This window comes from Capricornis sumatraensis, chromosome 13 (assembly GCF_032405125.1).
Source record: "Capricornis sumatraensis isolate serow.1 chromosome 13, serow.2, whole genome shotgun sequence".
NCBI classification, from domain to species: Eukaryota; Metazoa; Chordata; class Mammalia; order Artiodactyla; family Bovidae; genus Capricornis; species Capricornis sumatraensis.
Window position 1 is genome coordinate 30,670,164 of NC_091081.1, and position 26,899 is coordinate 30,697,062.

At 45.7% G+C, this 26,899-nt stretch overlaps 1 protein-coding gene across 1 annotated transcript; it reads left to right on the forward strand.

Annotated features, from left to right (window-relative positions):
• The first annotated feature begins 580 nt into the window (after positions 1 to 580).
• BEND3 (BEN domain containing 3) lies at positions 581 to 14,497 on the forward strand. The gene is made up of 3 exons (XM_068985555.1): positions 581 to 617; positions 2,407 to 2,609; positions 12,248 to 14,497. The coding sequence occupies exons 1-3, from the start codon at positions 581 to 583 to the stop codon at positions 14,495 to 14,497; spliced, it is 2,490 nt and encodes an 829-aa protein (XP_068841656.1).
• The last annotated feature ends 12,402 nt before the right edge of the window (positions 14,498 to 26,899 follow it).

Consider the following 26,899-nt stretch of genomic DNA (forward strand, 5'->3'; position numbering starts at 1 on the left):
CTTTTTGCCCTGCTGAGTCTTTGAAATCCAGCATGTATCTTACACCATATCTCCATTTGGACTGGCCGCATTTCGAGTCCTCTGGAGCCACACATGACTAGTGGCCACCCTCATGGACGGCATAGGTCTTTTTGGACCACCTGGAATCTTAGGACCTCAGCTCAGGTTCACTGGCTCCACAGCCTGCTGTGGACCTTTGTCAGCCTTTTTACATTGTGGTTAGATGTTTAAGGCAGGGACTGACAGATCGTCCAAACTGAGGTCCTTTGTAAGCCTTGAGTTTCTCAGATCCTTTCATTCCATAAGTGGCTCTCAGTTGATGCTTTAAGATGCATTCTGCCCACATAAAGTCTTGGAGAAGAACTCCCAGCAGGTGCACAGGAGGCGTGGCTGCTTCTGAGCATTTGCAAACAAGAGGATGCAGGTTTCCTCGATGTTGCAGAGTCATATCAACTTACCCTTCTATTACCCAGAGCCAGGGTTGGGAGGGTAAGGGAATTTCTTATGGGTGGGTGAAATTTTAAAAAATAAACAATAAGTCAAGACTTTGCCTTTGTCTTTTCTTTTAGTGGAACAGAAGATGAACGCAACTGAATTCAGTGAAGATGTAGAAGAAGGTAAAAAAAAAAAAAAAAGCCTCTTTTTAAAAAGTAGTTTAACTTAAAACTTTTTTGAGATATATTTAACGTGGTTCAAAACTACTGGATTGGCCAAAAAGTTCCTTTGGTTTTTAAAGTAACACTAAAAGACACATTTTTCATTTTCACCAGAAACTTTATTGAACAATATAGTCACTGTTGTGTTTCACTACCTTTTGCCATTTTTCAGGCAACTTCATAATTCCATCATCCTAAAACTTTTTATCTTTTTGAGCAAAGAACTATTCCAGGTGCCTTTTACAGTCTTCTAGGGAATTGAAGTTTTTTCCATTAAGAGAATTTTGTAAAGACCAAAATAAATGGACATTTGAAGGTGACGTGTCTGGTGAAACAGAGGATGAATCAGAACTTCCAGACAAGCTGTAACTGTTTTTGCCTGGTCATCAAAAGAAACATGAGGTCTTGCGTTATCCTGATGGAAAATCATGCATTTTCAGTTGACTAGTTCCAGACACTTTTTGTCAAGTACTGCTTTCAGTTGGTTTAATTGGGAGCAGTACTTGTTGGAATTGATTGGTTTTCCAGAAGGAGCTTGTAGTAGAGGACTACCTTCTAATCCCACCATATACACATTACCTTCTTTGGATGAAGACGTTTTTGGTGTGATTGGTGGTGGTTAATTTTGTTTGCCCCATGATCTCTTCTGTTCCACACTGTTATTGTACAATATCCCTATTTCATCACCCATCACAATTTGTTTTAAAAAAAGGACCATTTTTGTTATATTTAAGTAGAGAATTGCATCTGGAAATGCTGTCAAGGTTTTTTTTTTTTTCACTTAACTTATATGGAACCCAACATCAGAGCAATTTAATATAACCAAGCTGGAGAAAATTATTTTCAGTGCTTGATTGGGGTATTAGGAATATGTTGGCTATCTCCTGAGTGGTATAATGTCGATTGTGCTCAATTAATGTCTTGATTTGATCACTGCCAACTTCAACTGGTCTGTATGACCGTGGAGCATTGTCCAGTGAGAAATCTCTAGCGTGAAACTGCGCAGTCCACTTTTGATGCATTTAATCAGTGACAGCACCTTCTCCATACACTGCTCAAATCTCTTTTTGTGTGTTTCAGTTGTGTTTTTACCTCTCTTGTAGTAATAAAACATAAATATACTGAAAACGTTGCTTTTTCTTCTTTCATCTTCAATATTAAAATGGCTGCACAAAAATTCACCAATTTTGATATTTTTTTAAAATGCACACTGATATGATAGTTGTCACAGTACAGTCTAACAAAATTGTTTTGGATGAAATTAAAGGCAGTTAAGAGCTACTAGAGCTATCTTATGGGAAAAACTTAACAAACCTTTTGGCCAACCCAGTATTAAAAGATACACAATGAAAAATCAAGGAAAAGTCTCCTCTCATTACTGTTTGCCATCCTTCTCCACTCACACTTATGGTATCTTATGTATCTTTCCAGGGTTACTTTTATAAAAGCACCATTTAAAAGAGTTGTGTGTTTTTCTCCTTCCATCTCTTCTCCCTTCTCCAAGAAAAGACTTTAACAGCTGCTTTAAACGGAATGTTCTTGGAATATAATATCAGTGTATAGCATGACTAGTGTGGTGAAATATAAATTGGTTGGTTGGAAAGCCAGTTTCATTGATTATTACTCTTGACACTGTCGTTTGAGTGAGAATATCAAAAGGTGGCTGATACACCCTGGTGCTTGGGGACCCTGCTAAACCAGGCACTGCCCAGTGGCCTCCCCACTGAGCCCCATTTCTTCTCCGCCACAGTTGTAAAAAATAACACTGTGAAAGTGGAGACAGAGACCGAAGATGCCGCGCTGGACTGCTCAGTGAATTCCAGGTCCTCCGAGAAGCACCCTGTGGATGGCGTCTTCACTGCTCTCCAGGACTCCAGCAAGAGAAAGCCCCTGGGTGGCGAGGGCCCGCTGGACTCAGTCCCGAGTGTGAAGAGGCGGCGGCTTATTCCCGAGGTGAGGGCTTACCGGGAAAGCAGGAGCTTGTTGACAGCAAGGACTGTTAATGAAAGGCTACCACATTTCACATAGCCTGCACCTTACTGGAGCAAGTGAGGCTCAGCAGGGCTTTTCCTAAATCAGGTCCATCTTTTGTACTTATCCGGGGAGCTTGTTCAGTGAATCTTTTTGTAAAGAATCCAATTATTTTATAATATGCCCGTTACCCCTAACCTACCTATTTTATAAATTTGCTTAATCACCTGCTGGTTTTAGTGAACTTGGCTGAATTCTGAGAGAGAGAAAATGAAACTGGTCACGGTGGTCCCCTCGAGCAGCCTGCAGTTCCCACGGGAGACAAGACAGATTCACAGAACAGTGAAGACTGAGGGGAGAGGGGAGTTTGGGAGATGAGAATGCCTGGTCAGCAGAGCCTCCCTGCAGATAGCCAGATCACACCTTCAACTCCTAGCAGAACATTTTCCCAAGCTCTCCAGCCCCCTCCCCTCCCCCCGACAACATACTTTTTTGGGGACCCAGGTAGGCATTTCAGCTTCTTCATGTCTGTCCAACAGAGCCTAAGTTTTAGAGCTCACTGTCATTAGCCCATACACGGGGTGTCTGCCTGGGACTCCCTGAGTTGCTCTCGGTTTGTTTTAATTCTCCTCTATTAGATGCTACAGCAGATTGGGAGTTGATAGGTTCTAGAGATTTAGTGAGCCTTTGAAAAGTAAAAACTATCCTTTTTCTTAATTAGCAAAGTCATAAGATTTAAGATTTTCACTGGATTTCAATATGCATGTTTATATTACATTATAATGAGGACTGCTCTGCGTTCCACATCATGGAACACTGAGGGTTGCATTGATTTATTTTATTTTTGGCTGTGCTGGGTTTTTGTTGCTGTGCAGGCTTTTCTCTAGCTGCAGCAAGCAGAGGCTACTCTGCAGTTGGTGTGTGGACTTTTCAGGTTGAGGAGCACAGGCTCAATAGTTGGGACACATGGGCCTAATTGCTCCCTGGCATCTTCCAGACCAGGGATTAAACCTGTGTCTCCTGCATTGGCAGGCAGATTCTTTACCACTGAGTCACCAGGGAAGCCCCACATACCTTTTCTTGTTTCATTTAATCCATATAACAGTGATGGGAGAATTAGTGTCTCCTCCACGTAAGTTGAAGTCAAGTGCCAGAACACCTGTGGGGCAGCCTTGTTGCTGGTGTGAGGTGTCAGGACAGACTTAGAGCACTCAGCACCCTGCTCCATACTGAGGAGGTGAGCCCCACCTTCTCTGATCCAGCCCATAGGAATGGTCATTTCCAGAATGATCGGAGCCTGGAGTCAGATAAGGGGGAGTTCACCGTGGAGCCTTTGGCTGGTACTATGACCTCCCAAGCTCAGGTCCCTCTACGGCGATGGGAGTGACACAGCTCCCTCATTGGTTCCTTGTGTGGAGCATCGAGACAAGCCCAGCAGAGAGCCTGCCCCACTTCAGCTTTCAGAAGGGTTTATTTATTGCTCCCTAACCCCCATCTCCAACTACCACCCATTATGGTCAGCTGCCTCCCTCCACATTTATCAGGAGGAAAATGACATGGAATTGCCAAGAGAGGCCTTCTGATGCCTTCCCAGACACTCCAGGCCTGAACGCCCTTGATTCTGAGCACCTGCCACCTTCTCCCTCGACCCCAAGGAAGGGGGTGAGGGCGAGGGGGAGGAATTGATTGGCAGCCCTGATGCTAAAGGTCCGTCACTTCAAACCCCTGTCAGTGCTGAAGGCCTGTGCATGAGTGACATTTAGTACAATGCTTAGAAGAAAACTAAAACCTCCCTCCAAAAATTTAACAAAAGACTGTATAAAGACATATTTGGCGCTTCTGCTGGGAAAGGCACCATAGCCAAATACAGCAGATGTGGGAGGTGAGTAGCCAGCATTTTTATTGCTAATCATCTTTTTGTTCACAGAAGTGGGAGTGATATTCAAGAGCCCTGTGCCAGGTAGAAGTTAGCTTTGTTCTCCTGGGGTTCCTTGTATCTTTGTTTTTAATTCTAAAGTGTGTCTGTGGTTTGTTTTTCAACTGGAGAGTGGAAATGCCATCTCCTTCAATCAGTGCCAATGTACTGAAGACCTCCTAAGTGTCATTCACTGTGGTCCCAGCTGGAGGTGCGTCGTCATTTCCACAGCAGCCCTAGCGGATAGGCACTGTGGCCCTTCCCAGTTGAGTGAGCCTGAGAAGCTAGCACTCCCACGCCTGCTTGATTTGGAACTGCACTTAAACATGGACGACCCTGAGGATTGTGGGGTGTTGGTAAGGTGCTGTGAGGAGCTCCTGCTCTGATATTTGGCCATCCCTATGGTCTTTCTCTTCTCCCCTCATAGTTGCTCTATCCCCCCAGATTCTCATTTTTGGGGGGCATGTTAGCACATTCTTCATCCTTGCCATACACTGTCAGCAGTGTAAAGATGACCCAAAGGATAAAAGCCATGAGGGCAGAGACTGGCTTGTTCCCTATGTCCCCAGGGCCTTGTAATATTTGTTTACTGGCTCTGTGTGGCAGACAGCTTATCCATTCCTTATCACAGCTATACCCGGTTATTTAAGGATGATGATGATGAAGGTAAACATTCTATTAAAAGTGAACAGCATCACCCCTGCCTCAATTTTCTGGAGGTGAGTGGTGCTGCCAGCCCCCGAGGAGCCCGTTTGCGTGGTCTACCCTTGATGCCACATGAATCCTCCATGCCCTGCACTGGAGGCATGCTGCTTTCTTGGTGTTCCAGTTTGCTGACTCTCTGAGCACCATGTAGCCATTCCTCTTTCGTTGAACTGAATTCAGTGACTGCTCTTGGATTTGGAATCCTGAAGAAGATGCACAGTGCTGGGAGCCTCTCCATGGTGACCCAATCCCCGAGATGTCACTGGGCATGGACATGTGGGATCCCCCTTAATAACCTACTCGTGCCTCACTGGTAACCTTACGTCAGCTTCTCTTTGATCAGTCAGATTCTCCAACTGAGAGAGTCGGGCATTCCTGCTTGGGTCTGAGTGCTAGCAGAAGAGTGAAATGTGCGATTGGATCTGGTACTGCAGAGCCTGAGCTGTGTCGCAGAGTTCCCATATGGTTGGAAGATGAGCCTTGGAGAATTGGGAATGGTAGCAGCCAGACACCAGTGCCAAGAAGCGCAGATTTAAGGATTTCTTGATACTCCTAGACAGCTGAGTGGAGATTTTATCAGCAGCAGCAAGTGCAGCCAGCCCGTCGTCACCTTGGCAGCGTTTGTGGAATTAATGGAGCACTGAGTGGACAGAACCTCAGTGTGGGCACATCTTAGGACCTTCTCTTTGGTGCTCGTGTCCTGTTCTGTGTTGAATTCTGTATCCAAGGTCTCTGGGAGCGAGGAATATTGCCCTCTGCTGGGACTCTAACTTAATTTTTATTTAAGCAAGTTAGCCAAAAATGTTTGTATTGATGTCAGTGTTTCTAACATGCTTGGTAGAAACTGAAATATTTTTATTAATGAGGCTGACTAGTGAGAGTTATTGGGGGGATTTCCAGTTCTGATCGACTCTGGCCTCTGCCTGCAGTAGGCATGTGGGGGGAGTCAAACTGCTCTGTTTGTTTTGTTCAGACAGTTCACCCAAAAACTTTTCTCTGTGCTTATTTCCTACTTCGAGTGTTAATGAAGGCAGATCCCCTTCAAGAACATGGACTCTTGTTGCATGGCATGTGAGTTTCTGGTAACCTCTCTCTGCATAGAATCTTATTTTAAATGTGTTAGTGGAACTGCTTGTTACAAAGCCTTTGCTTGTCCCTTTCCAAAATCAACTGTAATATAATTATGATTTTTTTTAATAATTGGCGTTACACACTCAAATTTCTCTACATTGGTAAAACCTCATGGAAATCTCATAATCCGTAGGACCTCCAAAGTTATTTTGGTGCAATAAAATTTAATGGTGAGTAAATTGCTAAAAATCTTATTTAAAATCTATAGGAATTAGCAAGTAAGAAGATTTGAATTTATTAGGGCAGTGCTTTTCAACAGTGACCCACAGTTGTAAATCCACCTTATAGAGCCATTCGGTTCACATATTTGGATTTGTATGTAGATATATAGACACAGAAAGAACAGAACTTCTTGAATGTATTTACTGTGTGCAGTGCCCTGTGATATTTTCTGTTGTTTTCTTTCTTTCCTTCCTGTCTTTCACAGTTCCTCCTCCCCTCCCTCTTTTATGCTGGTCTTGATCCATCAAATCAGTGTCATCATTTCTGAATGGGTCATATGACAAACCACAGTTCCAAACATGCTGCCTCAGGGGCAAAGATTTTCAACCATCTCCATTCCTTCCTTTCTCCATATTTCTGATGTGTGTAATGTGGTTTCTTTCCTTTCTTCCTTCCTTTTTAAAATTATCCTTTGCTTTCTGCCAGATAGCAGAGCTAAACAACTGAAAGGAGTCTGAAACCCTACCTCGAGCCCACCTGTGCTTCTTGGACTCCTCCAGCCCAGCCTTTAGGGCAAACAGACCTCTAAGAATTCCTTCTATGAGTGACTTACACTGCTACACTGGAGGAAAGTGCTCCTTTTATTTAAGTTCTTAAGTTACTTATACCTTCCTTAACTCATGTTAGGTTCTTAAGTTCTCCTCTTTATTTAATAGTTAAGAGTAATCATTACGGAGAAGGCAATGGCACCCCACTCCAGTACTCTTGCCTGGCAAATCCCATGGATGGAGGAGCCTGGTAGGCTGCAGTCCATGGGGTCACTGAGGGTCAGGACACGACTTCACTTTCACTTTTCAGTTTCATGCATTGGAGAAGGAAATGGCAACCCACTCCAGTGTTCTTGCCTGGAGAATCCCAGGGATGGGGGAGCCTGGTGGACTGCCATCTCTGGGGACGCACAGAGTCGGACACGACTGAAATGACTTAGCAGCAGCAGCAGCAGCAGTAATCATTACTGGTTCAATAAAAAGCCCATTGTATTGTCGCTGCTCTGGCTGGGGAAGAGCACTGTTAATGATAATTGTACTATAACTGAATATTTATTAAGCACTTACTGTGATTCAGACATGGGCTCCGCGCATCATGTTCATTATCTGATTAGACCCTCATAGCTACCCTGGTACCTGAGACAGGGACCATTATATATTCCTGAGTTACACACAGGAAGGTGACATGCAGGGGGTCACGCAGAGGACCCATCCACTCCCTTATACCTCCCTTATTTTTGTTGTTTAGTCGCTAAGTTGTGTGTGACCTTTTGTGAGTCCATGGACTGTAGTCGTATTTAGATACGTATGACTCTTTTGCAACCCCACGGAATGTATCCCACCAGGCTCTTCTGTCCATGAGGTTTTCCAGGCAGGAATACTGGAGTGGATTGCCATTTCCTCTTCCAGGGGATCTTCTCGACCCAGGGATTGAATCGAACTCGTGTCTCTTGCATTGGCAGGCAGGTTCTTTACCACTGAGCTACCAGGGAGGCCTTATACCTCTCTACACTCATGTTATTCATGAAGCTAGTGGCCTCTTTGAACATTTTTCATGAGCATTTATTTGAGAGCAGTAGACACTTTACCCTGCTTAACAAATGTTCAGTGAGCGCTCTGTGTCCCAGGCACTGGAGATGGAGTAGGGAAGACCTGGTCCCGCATGTAACCATCATGCAGTGTGGTGAGGGTACAGATAGGTCTCAGGGAGGAGACCCCACAAGGGAGAGGGGTGGGCAGCAGGCTCGCTCCAGCCCAGTAAGCCCCTGGTTCTCTGCTCATGGGCAGTAGTAGGAGGGTCAGGGATCTTGGACCCTTTATCAGGTTTGTTTTTGGCTACCTCCGTGGGATAATTAGGGCTTCCCTGGTAGCTCAGATGGTAAAGAATCTGCCTGCAATGCAGGAGACCCAAGTTCCATCTCAGGGCTGGTAAGATCCCCTGGAGAAAGGAATGGCTACCCACTCCAGTGTTCTTGACGGGAGAATTTCATGGACAGAGGAGCCTGGTGGGCTACAGTCCATCGGGTTGCAAAGAGTCAGACATAACTGAGTGACTAACACACAAATCCATGGGATAATTAAAGCGCTTGAAAGAATCCTAGTATTTTTCTGGTTCCTGAGAGAGTAAGGTAGGTGTTCTTTTGCATGGTTGTTGTCAACAGAGATGCAGGAGAAAAATTAACCTGTGTTTAAGATGAGTCTGATGATTCCATTATCTAAGAAAGAAGGTCTGGGGAATTCCGTGACGGTCCAGTGGTGAGGACTCCCAGCTTCCATGCAGGGGGCACAGGGAAATGAATAAGGAGATCTGCCCATGGTCTCTTTCCAACTCAGGCCTTTGTATTGCTCACCTGCTGCCGTAGTGGCAGTCCCCCCAGAGACTGTCTCTTTTCCCTGTGTTTTTTTTTTTTCTTAAGGTTGCAAGAGTAAAGCACCTCGTGTACTGTGTTGTGCTGGCATTTGTGTTATCTGAAGGCTTATAAATGACACTGAATCTGCCTGAATGAGATAAACCAGGGACAAACACTGTCTTCCTAGCCCTGGCCATCCAGAGAGGCCCAATGGCTTGTTAGAAATGCAGAGCCTTGAATCAGAATCTGTATTTTCACTAGATCTCAGGCAATTTATATGGACATTAGACTTTAGAAGTGCTGCGATAGGTCAGGCTACACAACCATATTTTCCCCCAGCATCCTAAGGAGGCGCTTTGTTCTCTCGCATTTTCTAGTTGCCCGAGGCTTGCACATGTCTGTAGAACAACATGCTTTGTGCTTCAACCCTACCTACTCCCCTGACGCCCACCACTGCTCTCCAGTTAGCTCTTCTGCTTAAATAGGCACTCAAAAATATATTCCAGTATACTTTGGGGTCAAATTCAACATTTGTCAAAAACAGGTTTATGGCTGAAATGTAATGAACGACATATTTAAAGCATACCATTTGATGTGTTTTGACGTGTACATACCAGTGAGACCACACCACAATCAAGATGAGAAACATATCCATCACCTGTTACCGTGAAGTTGCCTTGTGTCCCTTTGCATCCTTTCCCCTGCTTTCTGTCACTAAAGGTGCGTTTGCCTTTTCTAGAATTTTATACGAATGGCATCCTACACGCCTCTTTTATCTATCTGGTTTCTTTTACTCAGCTTAATTATTTTGAGGTTCATCATGAGTACCAGGTTGGTCAGCTCTGTTGCTGAGTAGTACTCTGCTGTTAACACAGTGCATCTATATACTTGTTCAAAAAATTAGGGTTTTTTCCAGTTGGGAGTTGTTTATAAACAAGGCTGCCATGAACATATGCATAAAAGTATTTGATCATGTGCTTTCATTTTGCTTGGTAAATAAATAACTAGGAATGGAATATACCTGGATCATATGGTCCAACATATAACTTCTCAAAAAAAATACCAGCTGTTTTCCAAGGTGGTAATACCATTTTATATCTACCCTAGCAGTCTATGAGAATTCCAGTTCCTTCATGTCATCTCTATCACTCAGTATCATCTGTCTTTTTTGATTATACCCATCCTTGTGGGGAGTGATATGCTATCTCAGTGTGGTTTTAATGTCATGCATGTTCTTAAGCATCTTTTATACAGGATCTTAGTTCCCTGATCAGGGATCCAGCCCATGCCCTGTGCAGTGGAAATGTGGAGTCTTAACCACTGTACCTCCATGGAACTCCCACTGAGCATCTTTTTATGTGATTATTTGCCATTTATATAGCTTCTCCAGAGTGACTGTTGAAACTTAATTGGGTTATGTGTCATTGAGTTTGAGTGTTCTTTATGTAATCTGGATTCAGGTCCTTTATCAGATAAGTGATATGTCTGATTTCTTCCAGGCTAGGCTTGTTTTTCATTTTTTAAAGAAGTTTTAAATTTTCATGAAGTCCATTTTATTATTTTCTTATGGATTGTGCTTGTGTGTTATATTTGAGAATTATTTGCCTAAAACAGTGTCATAAAGGATTGCTCTTATGTTTTCTTCTAGGGGTGTTAGAATTTTAATTTTAAAGTGAAAAGTGAAAGTCGCTCAGTCCTGTCCTACTCTTTGCCACCCCATCAACTATACAGTCCATGGAATTCTCTAGACCAGAATACTGGAGTGGGTAGCCTCTTCCTTCTCCAGGGGGTCTTCCTAATCCAGGGACTGAACCCAGGTCTCCCACATTGCAGGTGGATTCTTTACCAGCTGAGCTACAAGGGAAGCCTGGAATTTTAAGTTTTTATTTTTACATCCATAATCCATTTTTTAGTTAATTTTTATATGATACATGTAGGATGAAAGTTTTTTCCTTTTTTTTTTTTTTGCACATATATGTCCAATATTTCTAGCATCATTTGTTGAAAAGATTCTCCTTTCTCTACTGAATTGCCTTTGAACCTGTGCTGAAAATCATTTGTCCATATATATGTCAGTAAACCTCTTACACCATCCAGGGCCTAGCAACAGGGAAAACCACTATTGAAAGCAGTGAGGACTCTGGGATCCCAAATGGTCTGGGCAGTCGACTTCTGGTATGAAGCCTGGACTAAAGCTTTGGTATCTCAAACAGGTACATTGAGAGTGGACCTGCAAAGTATGTCAGCCTTGGGAAAATTGAGGAGATAATTCCTGAAATCATTAATTCTCTCACTGTCTTCTATTGAGCAAGGCTGGAGAGTTCATCAAAAGTACCTTTCTAGATGCATAAGAAAGGTGTTAATTCATTACACACAGTGGGTGCTTTAGGACCTAGGGCTTAAAACTCTTTGGCAGTTCTGACTGAGAAGGGCTGCTGGAACTAGGAGACTGAGACTCAGGAACCTGGGAGGCCTCATCACTTCACGGAATCTGCAGTTGGCTGGGCTTGGGGCAATTCTGGGCCTTTTCAGTCTGAAATAAGACATGACTCCAGGCAGTGGTAGAGTTGGCAGCTGACTGTGGCTCTCTAGATTCCAGTTCTTCCATGCTCAGCACTGTGCATCTTGGGAGCTATTCAGAGTAGAGATGCCTGCTCTCCTAGAGTCTGCAGATTGGACAACAAGCTGTGCTTTCTGTAGATGCCATTGGCAGGACTCCTGCCTGTCTGAGAGCAGTCAGGGCAATGAGGTGACCTGTCCATAGCCAGGTTGCCACAGGAGCACTTCCTGTTCCTGGGGTCTCTCTCCCATCCCTCATGGGCTCTCGCCAGGCCTTGTCAGCATCTATGCTCAGTCTATGGACAGGAAGTTCAGGGATGGTATCCTACGGGAATTGAAAGCCTCCAGGGTCCAGCCTGAGCCTCTCAGGGATTAGGGAGAGCAAGCAAGTTTGGCCCTGGGATGCAGGTTTGTGTTAGTGGTGGCTTCCCTTGGCTCAGATGGTAAAGCATCTGCCTACAATGCGGGTTCGATCCCTGGGTCGGTAAGTTCCGCTAGAGAAGGAAATGGCAACCCACTCCTGTATTCTTGCCTGGAAAATCCTATGGACGGAGGAGCCTGGTAGCTACAGTCCATGAGGTCGCAAAGAGTCGGACACGACTGAGCAACTTCACTTCACTTCACTTCTGGACCCACATAATTGTTCCCAGGCAAGGGAAACACTTTCTCATAGGCTCCTGAGGTTGACCTGGGCCCCTCTGTGTGTGACATAGATCAGAACCCTCAACTGATGTACCTTTTGTCTTCCAGGCACTCCTAGCAGGCATGCGGAATCGGGAAAACAGCTCACCCTGCCAGGGCAACGGGGAGCTGGCAGGCCGGGGCAAGAACTTTGGCTCCATGTGGCCAGGCGAGGAGGAGCCCAGCCACGACGTGAGCACACCTTCCTACAAGAAGCCTCTGTACGGCATCTCACACAAGATCATGGAGAAGAAGAACCCACCCGCGGGGGACATGCTCAACACCTATGAGCTCTCGGAGAAGGTGAACCCCAGCAACAGCCCCTCACCACTGCGGCTCCTGAACGAGACACAGAAGCGGGACACTGGCGGCCCCGCAGCAGCCACCGACAGCGACCCCAACATCTACTTCCTCATCCAGAAGATGTTCTACATGCTCAACACACTCTCCTCCAACATGTCGCAGCTGCACAGCAAGGTGGACCTGCTCTCCCTGGAGGTGAGCCGCATCAAGAAGCAGGTGAGCCCCACTGAGATGGTGGCCAAGTTCCAGCCGCCGCCCGAGTACCAGCTCACGGCGGCCGAGCTCAAGCAGATCGTGGACCAGAGCCTGTCGGGAGGCGACTTGGCCTGCCGCCTGCTGGTGCAGCTTTTCCCAGAGCTCTTCAGTGACGTAGACTTCTCCCGGGGCTGTGGCGCCTGCGGCTTTGCGGCCAAGCGGAAGCTGGAGTCGCTGCACCTGCAGCTTATCCGGAACTACGTGGAAGTCTACTACCCGTCGGTGAAGGACACGGCAGTCTGGCAGGCCGAGTGCCTGCCTCAGCTCAACGATTTCTTCAGCCGCTTCTGGGCCCAGCGGGAAATGGAGGACAGCCAGCCCAGTGGCCAGGTGTCTGGCTTCTTCGAGGCCGAGCCCCAGGTGGATGCTGGCCACTTCCTGGACAGCAAGGAGCAGGAGGAGGCCCTGTCCCTGGACCGCAGCAGCACCATCGCCTCTGACCATGTGGTGGACACGCAGGACCTCACCGAGTTTCTGGACGAGGCCTCATCCCCTGGCGAATTCGCAGTCTTCCTTTTGCACCGGCTGTTCCCGGAGTTCTTCGACCACAGGAAGCTGGGCGAGCAGTACAGCTGCTATGGGGATGGCGGCAAGCAGGAGCTGGACCCACAGCGTCTGCAGATCATCCGCAACTACACAGAGATCTATTTCCCCGACATGCAGGAGGAGGATGCCTGGCTGCAGCAGTGTGCCCAGCGCATCAACGATGAGCTGGAGGGCCTGGGGCTGGACGGGGGCAGCGAGGGCGAGCCCCCGCGAGACGACTGCTACGACTCATCCAGCCTCCCCGATGACATCTCCGTGGTCAAGGTGGAAGATAGCTTCGAGGGCGAGCGGCCCGGCCGGCGGTCCAAGAAGATCTGGCTGGTGCCCATCGACTTCGACAAGCTGGAGATCCCGCAGCCCGACTTCGAGGTGCCGGGCGCCGACTGCCTGCTGAGCAAGGAGCAGCTGCGCAGCATCTACGAGAGCAGCTTGTCCATCGGCAACTTTGCCTCGCGCCTGCTGGTGCACCTGTTCCCGGAGCTCTTCACCCACGAGAACCTGCGCAAGCAGTACAACTGCAGCGGCTCCCTGGGCAAGAAACAGCTGGACCCGTCCCGTATCAAGCTCATCCGCCACTATGTGCAGCTGCTCTACCCACGGGCTAAAAATGACCGTGTCTGGACACTGGAGTTCGTGGGCAAACTCGACGAGCGCTGCCGGCGCCGGGACACGGAGCAGAGGCGCTCCTACCAGCAGCAGCGCAAGGTCCACGTTCCGGGCCCTGAGTGCAGGGACCTGGCCAACTATGCAATCAACCCCGAGCGATTCCGGGAGGAATTTGAGGGGCCCCCGCTGCCCCCCGAAAGGAGCAGCAAGGACTTCTGCAAGATCCCCCTGGATGAGCTGGTGGTGCCCTCGCCCGACTTCCCGGTGCCTTCGCCGTACCTGCTGTCCGACAAGGAAGTGCGCGAGATCGTGCAGCAGAGCCTCTCCGTGGGCAACTTCGCCGCCCGGCTGCTCGTCAGGCTCTTCCCCGAACTCTTCACCACCGAGAACCTGCGGCTGCAGTACAACCACTCTGGGGCGTGCAACAAGAAGCAGCTGGACCCTACACGCTTGCGGCTCATCCGCCACTACGTGGAGGCCGTGTACCCGGTGGAGAAGATGGAGGAGGTGTGGCACTACGAATGTATCCCGAGCATCGACGAACGCTGCCGCCGCCCCAACAGAAAGAAATGCGACATCCTGAAGAAAGCCAAGAAGGTGGAGAAGTGAGGGGTACCAGGGGCACTGAGCCTCGCCCCTTGCCCCCCCACCACCACGAGCCCGAGCCGCGTCCGCAGCCGCGCACCTTATATCGGCGGGGCGGGGCCTGCTGCATTTGCACACTCGATCGCCCAGCCGGCCACGGCCACGACAACGAAGCCTCGCATTTGGTCTCTTGTACTTAGAACTTTTGTCCTGTGTTCCTGGTGATGCAGCCAGAGTCTGGAGAGAGCAGAGCTGCGAGAGCAGAGGGGCCTCAGGAGTCAGGGTTCCCTCTCCTCGGCAGTGTCCTCCCAGTCCCTTCACCATTTGAAATGCAAATCAAGCAACCCTCTTGTTCCTCTGCCCACATTTTACATCTTCAATTTTTATTAAAAAAAATTTTTTTTTAAATTAGAAACCCTTTTTAAGTAAATCACTGGGCTCTGTGGAGGCCATTTTACTCAGAAAAAAATTTTTTTTAATATTTGAGATGAAGTACTGTAAGATGACTTCAGTCACTGGGAATTTTTTTTTTAAGATGGTTTCAGATATATGAAATTTTTAGAAGTGCCATGTTCATGGATGATGGCTGATAGCTTCAGGTGGCATAGAGACGGATTTTACTGACCTTATCTTTTATTACTACGTAGGATTTTGGAAGAGTCAGGACGCCTCTTGGATGGCGGTGGAGGGGATGGAGTAGTTTGATGTCCTTTCTGGCCTCGGTCAGTTGCACTCTCCCTCCCACTGTGGTGCTGAGGAAGGGGCTATGGGGACAGCTGGCCTGGCCTGTCTCACACTGCTGTGCCAGTAGAATGTTGCTCACCCTGTAGATGAGAACACTGGATGGTGATGATGGTGATATGAATGTAGATAGACGTGGAAACATGTTCACAATGTCTTCATTTGAGCTGTGTCCTTCCACTGCCCTCTTTCCTTCCTACACGAGGATGCTGGTTAGAGGGGCAAACACATTTCCTTGGAAAACTGTGTGTGGATATTTGGCTTCTTGTCTAAGGATGGGCCCCATTGGGCTCACCAAGAACTGTTTACTTTCCATGTGTGTATTCGTATAAAAACCAGGTTCTGGGAGCTGTATGGTGGCTTCACCACACCTCAGTGTTGGCTCCTCCAGTCAGTACACATCCTTGTTCCCTAGGGCTGGGCCTGAGGATACCTGGTGTTGGAAGGACACAGGCCATCTGAAATAGGGCTCCCATATCCCTTTCCGGGGTCCACTCAGAGCTTTCCCTTTGGGCCCCCAGAAAGTCCTGCTCTCCTACATCTGGCCGGTCCCTCGGCCTCAGGATGAGACACCTCTTTTCCCTGGTTGGGAAGGTCACACTGCTCCAGGCCAGTGACATGCTCTCCACGATTCCAACCAGGAAACTCCCCAACAGGTAAAGTCCTTAATGTAAAAACAATACTTCTACCTACCTGACTTTGGGGGCTAGTGCCTAAGAGGGAAAGGGAACAGTCAACACAATACATCATACCAGAAAGCTAGAAAATAAATTGAATCACACAGGGTAGTCGTAAAACCCTTGTGGAATGTTAATAACCTAATGGCTTAATATTTTGCTACCTTAAAATGCAGAAATAATAGAAACAATCTGTGAATTCTCTTCATACAGATAAGGACTTCAGCTTTAGTGACTGTATGATGGAACTTTGCCTGCACTTGTGGCCATTTTTTTTTAAATGACAGGATTCTAAGCAGTGTGAAGTTGCCGATCTAACTTTAGTAAATTTGCTTTTAAATGTCATTTACAGATTATTTCAGTTGTAACTGCGGACCTAAATTATTACAATTTGGAAACACACAGGGACTTAATGACTCTTTCCCACCCACCCACATACATGTGTACACACACATTTCTTAGTAAAAAACTGAAGTGAGATGAAGGGGACCGACATGAATAACAAGCTCAACCTCTTTGTGCCTGGAAAGGAGGAGGACTGGAGCAGCCGGAGACTCACTTCCCCCTCTCCTGGGCCTTTCTCTATGCCTTAGTCTCTCCAGCACACCAATGCATGCCTGCGTGCATGTGCGTGCACACACACCCAAAGATGGCAGTGGCACTCTCTCCCTCACCGATCCTGCAGGTGGGAGGGTGCTGTGGAATTTGTTCTGGTCTCTAGGATGTATCCAAGAGGATTCCAAGCCATGCGAAAATTGCCCTGCTTTCTAGAGGGTGGAATGTGACCCTGCAACTTCAGAAGCACAATCATTTAATAATTTTTTTTTAATCATCCTGTCTACCCACAATAGAGACGTCAACAGGATCTAGGAATTAAATATATCTCTTTCCAACCTAGAGCATGTTCAGTTTTTGGAAACCGTGTTTTGATGGTTTCTTTAATACCTTTCCTGTATGGGGCTTCTTCCCCCAAATCTTAGAGTCCCTTCCAATGAAGAGAGGCGGACGCTCTCTGTGTGAGCTGTATCTTGTCTCTGGACTGACTCACCAGGAACCACCTACAGGTCCTCTGTCTGTCTGTGTGGTGTCCTCAGCCTGCAGCCATACAGGTGGGCTTCAGGGGCTTTTTTTTTTTTTACATGAAGCAATAAAATTATAAAATGCCTAAATTTTTTTCAAAATTTAATGTTTTCCATAAAATCTGTTGGCAAAACCCCTACTCCCTCCCCATCTAAATTCTTTGATTTTTGTTAATACTTGTTTGTGTTTGGGGAATTTTTTCTCCCTCATCCAGAAGTAGCACAGACACATTCTGATGTTGAGTAAAATAGCACGTCACAATAGGTGGTAGTGTCCCTTGTTTTTCTGTTAGTGAGTTTTAAAAGAATGTACGAAAATAGTCATGAATGTACTAAGTGTTCTAATCCTGCTTCCGTTCACTTTGCTGTGTCTACATGACAACACAGGTTTTGACAGGGAATAAAGTTGTGCCCAATGTCATGGGTGTTAGTGTGCCCCTCCCCCTCAGTGTTGGACCCCACCCTTCCTTGCTTTTTAAGTTTGGTGGGAGGGGGTACCACATCAGCAGCAATCATCAACCAACCAATGGGATCTACTTAGTGGTAAGCAGATTAACTGTTTAAATGCTAAGAGTCACTGGCCTGACCACACCATAGTATGGCCACTTAGGTTCCTGCAGACATGGCTTCATTTTCCACCTTTGCCCCAAATGTTTACTTCTTGCCTGATTGAGGAGGAGGGTCTCAAGACCTCAGATTGGAGGCCATTGAGCTCTTAACCCTGCCTCACCATGGAGAGAGATGCTGTGAAGTGGTGGGACTTCCTGGTGGTCCAGTGGTTACCGCTCCCTGCTTCCACTGCAGGGGGCACGGTTTCTGTCCCTGGTCAGGGAACTAAGGTCTCACATGCTATAGGGCCAAGAAAGAAGTGGGGGCCCCTGGGCCAAGGGACTCTTAATGTCATTCAGAGATACTTGTCTCTTGTAGATCCAGCCTTAATGTTTTTCTGACATCCTAGTGATAGCAGACCCTGCGCAAAGTGGATATCAGAGTTAATACTGTGAGGAGACAAAATAATGAGAATAGTTTTACCAAAGATAATGAAACATTGCATAATGTCTGCATTTTACCATTGATTTGAGTGCACCCTTAGAAAACTGAATGTAACAAAAACCCAGGACATTTTTTGGAAATTGTATGCTCTCTAGCAACTGTGTGAATTTTTATACAAGCACTGTTTTATGAGTTATATAAAATGTTATAAAAATACGGTCTCCTAACATCTTATTTTCTTAGGGCAGAGGTCTCTCAGAAGGTATGGGTCTATTTGTCTTTGCCTGAGGCTTCACCACCCCCTCCCAGGGGAGGGCAGGGCCACTCGGGGCACCACGGTTTCTTGGGCTTCCACACTCTGGGTGTTGCGGTGCAGTCTGTCACAGCTGAGTGACAGACGTCACCAAATGAGCCCTAGCACATTTCTCGCACAAACCGCTTCCCAGCCCTGCAGTAGAGGCCCAGCTGACCTTCCCTTCCCTGGTCGGCTGCCACACCCGCCCTGCTGCCAAACTGGAGGAGTTTCAGTTCACTCTTTTCCACTTTGGATTAAGTGGGATTTAGTTCCTCAAGGCAAACCTATTATTAACTGATAACAAAAGGATGCATGTTTTTCTCTTGCCTCATTGGCGAATTATAAATCATTAAATAATATTTCGCAGTAAAAATAATATCAAGCTATCAAACATTTTTTTTTTAGACCTGGGGTCACGTGGTATAAAGTGCGTCGTGGCCTGTGATTGGAGCGAGCAAGCACTCGGCCCAGAGCGCGCACACCTGTGCGGGCGGCCGTGCGCAGGTCAGGGCTGGTCGGGACTGGAGCCTGATTTACTCCGTAGGCAAGTTGAAACAAGACTTGAAGGCGAGATACTTTAGAGCCTTTCTGGCCGTATGTATCTTTGTTTTCGACCAAAAAAAAAAAAGTCCGTTTCCTCAGCTGCCACTAAGGTGCTTGGTCCATCCGCGCGTAACACGGCGGGCGGCCGCCCCCGTCCACAGTGTGGCCTCCGTCCACTGAGCTCACTGGCATCTGTTCGCCTTCAGCCTTCACCCTTCACGGGAGCGGTGAGGTGGGTGAGGTGACCGTCACTGAGGGTACGGCCAATGCCCTCATTAGAGCGGCGTGTAAACGGTGAGCCCTTCTGGCCAGGCTTGTTTGCAGAGGCGCTGGCCAATGTCAACACTGGGTGCCTCATCTGCGGTGTGGGGGCTGGGGGACCTGCCCCGCAGGAGGTCGCGCCCCTCCACCCCTCCTGCCCCAGCTGAGGAGAAGGAAGTGAAAACAGGAATCTGAGGAGTGTGATGATCACCTGGGGCTTTGGCCTTTTTGACTGAACCTCTTTAGAGACAGGCTCAATAAAAAGCTGAGCTCTTTGCTGCTGCTGTCTTGCAAATAACAATAATAGAGAATTTCAGTGGGCTTACCTGTAAAAGCCAGTTCTCAGAAATAAGAATTCCGTACCAGATTATTCTGATTATTGGAATGGTGAGATGCAGTGGACACTTTAAGAGCTTCCAGAGAAATCTAAAATCCCCAAACCAGTGATGGGAAAGACACGAACATCCATCACCCACTTGCTTGGATGGCAATGTTGGGCCTACCTGAGTGTATACAACATGCCAGGCACACTGCTGAGAGTTTCTCCTGGATCATAGCTGGTTGAAGATCTCAGAAGCCCTGTGAGGTAAGTTCCCTGATTAAGCCTGTTAAGAAAGCTAAGGCCCTGAACAGTATGTGTACCATCTCATTTAATTCTTTTAAAAACTCCATGTCTTGGGCAATGTTGTTATTTCCGTTTTGTGGTGAGGAAGCAAAAAGAAGGTCCAAACAAACCGTGATGCCGAGGTTAGAGTCTGCCTTGTGTACCGCACCGTCTCAGAAACTAAACACCCCCTGAGCCGCATGCAATAAAAAACACAGATTCAGACCTGAAACTCAGTTTGTCTGATCTTAGGTATAGGTGCCGGTTCTCAAATTGCCCTGGCTGAAATAATTGTGGCCATTTGTGGACAGACATGTTCTGGTAAGAGTAAATTTTTTGAGATTGTGAAAGTAATTGCCGTGGATCGGATTCCTTAGGAACAGAGTCTGAGACTAGGGTTCTTGTGCTGTTGATTGAGGACCTGCTCCCAGGAGAAAAGGTGCAAAAGAAGCAGAACAGGGCCAGGGAAGGCCATAAGCAGGAGTGTGGTCTCTGCAGTCCAGCCTCACTGCCATCCGCAGTGACGCCGTAGAACATGAACTGCTTTGCAGAATTAGTACCAGGTGAAACAAAGGCACCAGTTGATCATTGAGGTCTCCTCCAGGGAAAGGGGTAGTTGGCCTGGCAGGGTGGCTCCCTTTGCCAAGGGCAGTGTTCCAGAAGGGCCATTGTGAGTGGTTAGTTGGCCCTCAACAGAGAGGGTGGGTATGCCAGCAAAGGGGATCTGGGTGGGACTCCATCGGCAGTCATTAAGGGGCAGACCCACCAGACTGCATGTTTAACCAGGTCATGGGGCCCCATCTGCCAGAGGTTTTGACTGTTGGAACCTGAATTCTCACAATGGGGCCTGAGAATCTGCATTTCTAAGTGCTGCCCCCCCCCCCCCCACACACACACACCGGCAATGAGATGGTGCCAGGTGCTGATGTCCAGAGGCTGCAGAAACATGTAACTTCAAAAAATACACTGTGTACATCCCAGAAATGGAAAGCTTAGCACTTAGTAGAGCTAGATCTGAGCTGAAATAAGTGGTTTCCTGTTGTGTTCAAATAAAATTGACTTTTTAAAAATTACAAGCTATAAGTTTATTAATGAGGGGGTCCTTAATACTCTGAAACCAGGGGGATGGTCCTTGGTGGAGTCATCAGGGAAAACTTCCCCAAGGAACTGGATGGCTAGCCTAGATTTGAGAATGAGGAATTAATTAGGTGAAAAGTTCAGCATGCAAACAAGCTTTGGGGTGTGAGAAGAACCTCTTAGGAAACAGTTAAAGGAGGCCAGTGAAGGGTGGAACTAGAGGAGGAGGAGTTTCATGAAACTGCAGAAGCAGTCTGGGACTGGAGGACTTTGTTTTCACTGAATTGCCCTTGGGTCAATAAGAAAAGAAGAAACCCTTCACCTGTTCTGAGTAGAGAGGGGAATACTCAGTTCTGATACAATCGTGTTGAATGCTGCCTCCTCTGCCCAGTAAGGCTGCCCTCCTCCGCTGGTGTTCGAGTCACCTTGCCATCATGTAGCTTTCAGGTCAGTGGGAAGAGGCAGCTTTACAAATGTTTCAGCATCAGGCCAAATATGGTGGCTGGTGCCAGAACACTTCTACAGAAGGAATCCTGACCGTTGACTTTATTTTAAGGAGTGGGAATTTGTTCATCCTTCTAAAGTGTGTAGTCCAGATGGTGAACCATGTCTTTGACAGAAGTTGAGAATGTGGAATGCCATAGCTTCTCCTTCAGAGTCTCCTGCAGTGTGACAACTGTGTATTCAGAAGTGACAGTGGGGCCCTAAATTACAGGGAGTTCTGTTTTCCATAAGAGCTCCCATTTCGTGAGCTCCTGCAGTGGGTCAGGAATGTGCTAGGGATGAGACATACATTATTTCATTTATTCCTCACAGAAACCCCGTGGGATAGATATTTGTATTCCCCACCCTACAGATGGCGATGCTTTTAGAGATTAAGTAATTTGGTCAAAGTCACATGGCTGGCAGAGCCGGGGGCCTCTAATGATGGCCAGGCTGACTCCAAAGTTTGTGCTCTTGAATTCCATGCTGCCACTTGTGTAGCTGTGCAGAGTAAATCTGTTTGTCTGTCTGCCTGGTGGTCCCCTATCATTTAACTTGGGGTTTTGCTGACTGTTCACAGTCTCTGAGCTTCTGGATCTGCCCCAGTCAGGGTCGGACTTGGGAAACCTCTCAGTGCCACAGGAAAGCGAACAAGGAATGCAGTTAAGAATCATCTCTACCTCTAAAAGAAGTTCATTCATTTAGCAAAAATATTTGTAACACCTACTATCTTCTGAGCACAGTTCCATGATTCTAACAAGTCTCATTCGTTGATAGGTAAGAAGCCTGTTTAAGCTTGGAGAGAAGGTTCTAATCGTTAACAGCACAAAACGTAATGTCTCTTGGCTTCAGTTGATTTTCAAGATGCACATGGGTATAAGCAGACTGAGGACCTTGGCTCTGCCCCGTGTAGACAGCTGAGACCATGGCAGGAGGCACACCTACCAGAATGCAGGTTCCTGACTCTCCTGGCTCTCAGAGCTGAAACAGAGTTGCTACGTATCCTGCTATTTCCGACAGATCTCCCCACTGTATCCGATTAGCTGAAATCTCAGTGCAGGCACAGTGTCAGGCATGACAAGGCATATACTTCAGCATATGGTGGTGCCTACCTTGTCTTCACGTAATTAATATTATTTTCTTGAATCCAAAGAGTTGGCTGCTATTATTGTAGCCTCACTTTTCTCTTATGTCAGAATCAAAAGTTAAGGGATTTTCTCCTACAATCCTAAAGAAAATTCCCTACACATTCTGTGGGGAAGTATCTAAGTAAGCCCTCTGAGTGGGGTTCCATGAATGGGCTTTACCAGTACAGATCTCTGAACAGAACTTGCCCATTTTAGACACATGCTATTCTACTCTGACTGCGGTCTTTAGGCTTTCACTTGTCTGCCTTGGGGAAGGTCTCCCTAGGTTTAAGAAAAAAGTCCCAGGGTCAAAGTTCCATTGAATTGCAGTTGACATCTCTACAAGGGAATCAAGTGCATTGTAAGTGATCCGTGTCCTCAGGATCTTGCAAAATTGTTGACTTTCACCATTCTTCTTTTGATGTACCTGATCTGTTAACCAATAATGAACAAAACAAAACTTGAAAAAAAAAAAGGGCCAGCAAGTGTATCTTTGAGGGAAAGAAGTGAGTGGCAGTCTCAGAGAGTTTTGTCCAATTTCAGAGCCCTCAGAGAAATGCTAAGCACACATTGGGCAGTAGCAGGTACCAAAAGGCAGAAGCACTCTTAGGAAGAGTGTATATCAGACTATTCATACATCTTTTTCACACTCACAATTAGACTAGCAGAAATCAGAACGCTGGGTCATGCCAGGGGCTCAGTGAGGCTGTGCGTCTTTAGTCACTTTGGGTGTCGCTGTCAAGAGGGCAGCCTGGCGCAGATGTCCTGGAGAAGAAGCAGCGCTGTGTTTTTTGCAGTGAAGGGAGTCAGGTGGGAGAATGTCACTGGGAGAGTGGGTGGGCAAAATGTAGTGGATGCACTTCGGTATTTATTAGGCAGCAGCGGAGCGAGAAGCGATGGATCATCTGCACCTAGAGAGCCATGGATGGATCTGAGTGAAGAAAGTAAGACCCAAAATGAAATATATAGCAATGTCACTTATGAAACTATAAACATATGTGTACAAAACAACAAAGCACATTTCACAAGAATGCAAACAAAAAGATATGCATTAAACACATCCGGATGATTGACTAAGGTAAGGGACGAAGACATGGGAGAACAAGAGAAGAGAAACAGTAACTTGAAAGAACTTGGAGCGGGGGGACTGGTGCCCCAGCGTCTCCCAGTGGAAATTCTTATAGGTGCACCTCTCCATTCCACCCAGGGGTGTGTTGGTAAATGTGTGACAGTTGGCTCTCCAAGGGAAAAAAAAAATCAGTCCTGGTTCATGGTGTTTGCTGATTGCCAAGGTGAAATTCCTCCCACCGTGGCTGATTTTTAAGCCAACCCTGTGACTCATGAAAGCACTTTGGGAGATGTTCACGTTCTGCTTTTTGCAGTCTGCTGGATGGAGTTTCTAATGTCTCAAGATGGTCAATAAGCTGACTGATAATTTTGGCAGTAACTTTTAGAAAACCAAAATATATACAACCAAGATAAGGCAGGACTTTAGTAGAGCGTCATTTTATTTGCCTTCTATACATTGCACACTCTGTAAGAAAGTTTATAGAACATGTACCACCTTCCTGAAGGAAATCTGTTTTCTTTTTAGTTTCTTGAAAAATGGAAGTTTCTACCCCCCCCTAATCATTACTGATCAAATAAACTATGACCTAAAAATTTCTCCACAAATGTCTACTTTTATCCCCAAAATGCTAAAAAAGAAAAATAATGATGATGAAACTATTGCCCAGCCATCTATATAATTTTCCATGAAAGGTGGTAAATGCTATTTGTCAGAGAAATGCAATTAGCATCACATTTCCCAGAGGAGAGCTCTTTCTTTGAAAGGATTAACCATTACTGATAAAAAGGCTAGGTGGGTCTCTACAAAAATAGTCATAATTTTAGATTGTTCATCTTTAAAAAACTGCAAACATGCACTAGAAGCATTTTCAGACTTTGCTGGGAAAGCCATACCTATTTTTAAATTTTTGTTCTATTTTTACATTGAAGTATAGTTGATTTACAATATTGTGTTAGTTTCTGGTGTGCAGCAAACTGATTTGGATCTATATACGTGTGTATACACAAACACATACACACACTTTTTCAGATTCTTTCCCATTATACAAGATACTGAATATATTTCCTTTGCTATTCAGTAAATCCTTGTTATTTTATATGTAGTAGAGCATATCTGTTAATCCCATACTCTTAATTTAGTCCCCTCTTCGGTAACCATAAGTTTGTTTTCTATACCTGTGAGTCTGTTTCTGTTTTGTAAATGAGTTCATTTGTATTATTTCTTAGATTCCACATATAAATTATATAGTATTTTTCTCTTCATGTAGTATGATAATCTCTAGGTCCATCCATGTTGCTGCAAACGGCAATATTCTATTCTTTTTTTATATATACCACCTCTTTATTTGTTCATCTGTTGATAGGCACTTGAGTTGTTGTTTCCATGGATTGGCTATTGTAAATAGTGCTGCTTTGAACTTAGGGGTCCATGTATCTTTTCAAATTAGGAGTGGGATTGCTGGATCATATGGTAACTCTATTTTTAGTTTTTTAAGGAACCTCTATACTGTTTTCCATAGCAGCTGTACCAATTTACATTTCCACCAACAGTGTTGGAGAGTTTCCATCTCTCCACACCCTCTCCAGCATTTGTAACTTGTAGTCTTTTTGATGATAGCCGTTCTGACCTGTGTGAGGTGGTATCCCATTGTAGTTTTGATTTGCATTTCTCTAATAATTAGCAGTTTTGAGCATCTCTTCACATGCCAGTTGACCATCTGTGTCTTTGGAGGAATACCTGTTTAGGTCTTCTGCCCATTTTTTGGCTGAATGTTTTTTTATTGAGTTGTATGAGCTGTTTGAGAATTAAGCCCTTGTCAGTCATATCATTTGCAAATATTGTCTCCCATTCTGGAGGTTGTCTTTTCATTTTATGGATTCCTTTGCTTGTAAGTTTGCAAAAGCTTGTAAGTTTGATTAGGTCCCTTTTATTTTTGCTTTTATTTCTACTGAGAAAACATTGGTATGATTATGTCAGAGAATGTTTTGCCTATACTCTCTTCTAGGAGTTCTATGGTGTCTTACATGTCTTATATTCAAGTCTTTAAACCATTCTATTTTTGTGTATGGTGTGAGGGTATGTTTTAACTTCACTACTGCCTTGTTGAATTCATTTATCAGTTGTATGTTTGAAGTGTTAGGGTATTCTATAGAGTATCATGTCATCTGCATATAGTGACAATTTTACGTCTTCCCTTCTGATTTGGAGTACCTTTTTTTTTTTTTCTGATGGCTGTGAAAGCCAGATCTATTGGAGTAAAAATTCTTCCTTGCCACCTCATTGGAGCAGGATATCTCAGCCTCAGCACCATTGACATTTGAGGTCTGGAGACTATCTGTACGCTATAGGATGTTTAGTAGCACTGGTCTCTACCCACTAGATACCCATCCTACCCCCTCAGTTGTGACAGACAAAAATATCTCCAGGCATTGCCAGATGTCCCCAGGGGGCAGAATCACATTGGGTTGAGATGCACCACATTTGAATCATCCATATCTTTTCATCATGTTGGTCACATTTTCAGAGGAGGCCTTGCCAAGTTGGCATTATGAAGCAGCTATCTTAGAGTGGGCTGCAAGAGTTCCATAAAGCTTCATGAATTGCTTTTGTTTCTGCTGTTTCATAAATATGTTCCAAGTCCCTTGTGCTACAGATAACTATGAGAGATCAGTTTTTGACCCTTGCCATGACCAAATCAACATTCTCTACCACCAGACGTCTTTTTTCTTATTTTGATTTTCAAAAACAGAGAAGCCTGGAGTGGGTCAAATCCCACCAGCTAAGCTGAAGGACTTAATTACCAACAGAATGAAAAAAAACTTTCAAATGGCCCTTGCTGCTTTCTAGCTATTAATACTGTCAGCTCATCCGGTCTCACACAACACATTTTAACTTTCTTCCTCTTTAGAAGACTCGACAAGGTAAGGAAATTAGTATGCCAATCCCCTTCTGACCTGTGAGGAAGCTGAAGCTCAAGAGAGGTTAAGGCCAGAGTATGACCAAGGTAACCCAACTTGGTACGGGCAAGAGCCTAAAAACCAGGACCCCTGACATATCACTAGGTCATGCTGCCCCTCACCATGCAAGAGATCTTCAGCTTTCCATTACTTTCCAAAGAGCAATCAAGAGAAGAGACAGTTTTACTATAAAACTTGTCATTATCTTCCCCAAGTTGGGACATTTGGTTTAGGGGGCATTAGTCTACTATGCCCCTCTTTGTCTGGCAAAGCAATAAAGCTATCCTTTTCTACTCCACTTCCACCCTCCTCCCCCCAACAAAAAAAAGAAGAGAGGGAGAGAGGGTGGGAAAGAGTGGAAGAAAGGCACAGGGAGGTGAAGAGAATCATGGTCATCACTATAATCTCCTAAATTAAAACTCTAACTCATGTTGAAATTAATTGTACTAATTATTTTTACTGATGTAAAAGCGTAACTAACAAATGGTAAAATAGGAAGATTCCTTTTGTTATACTGCAG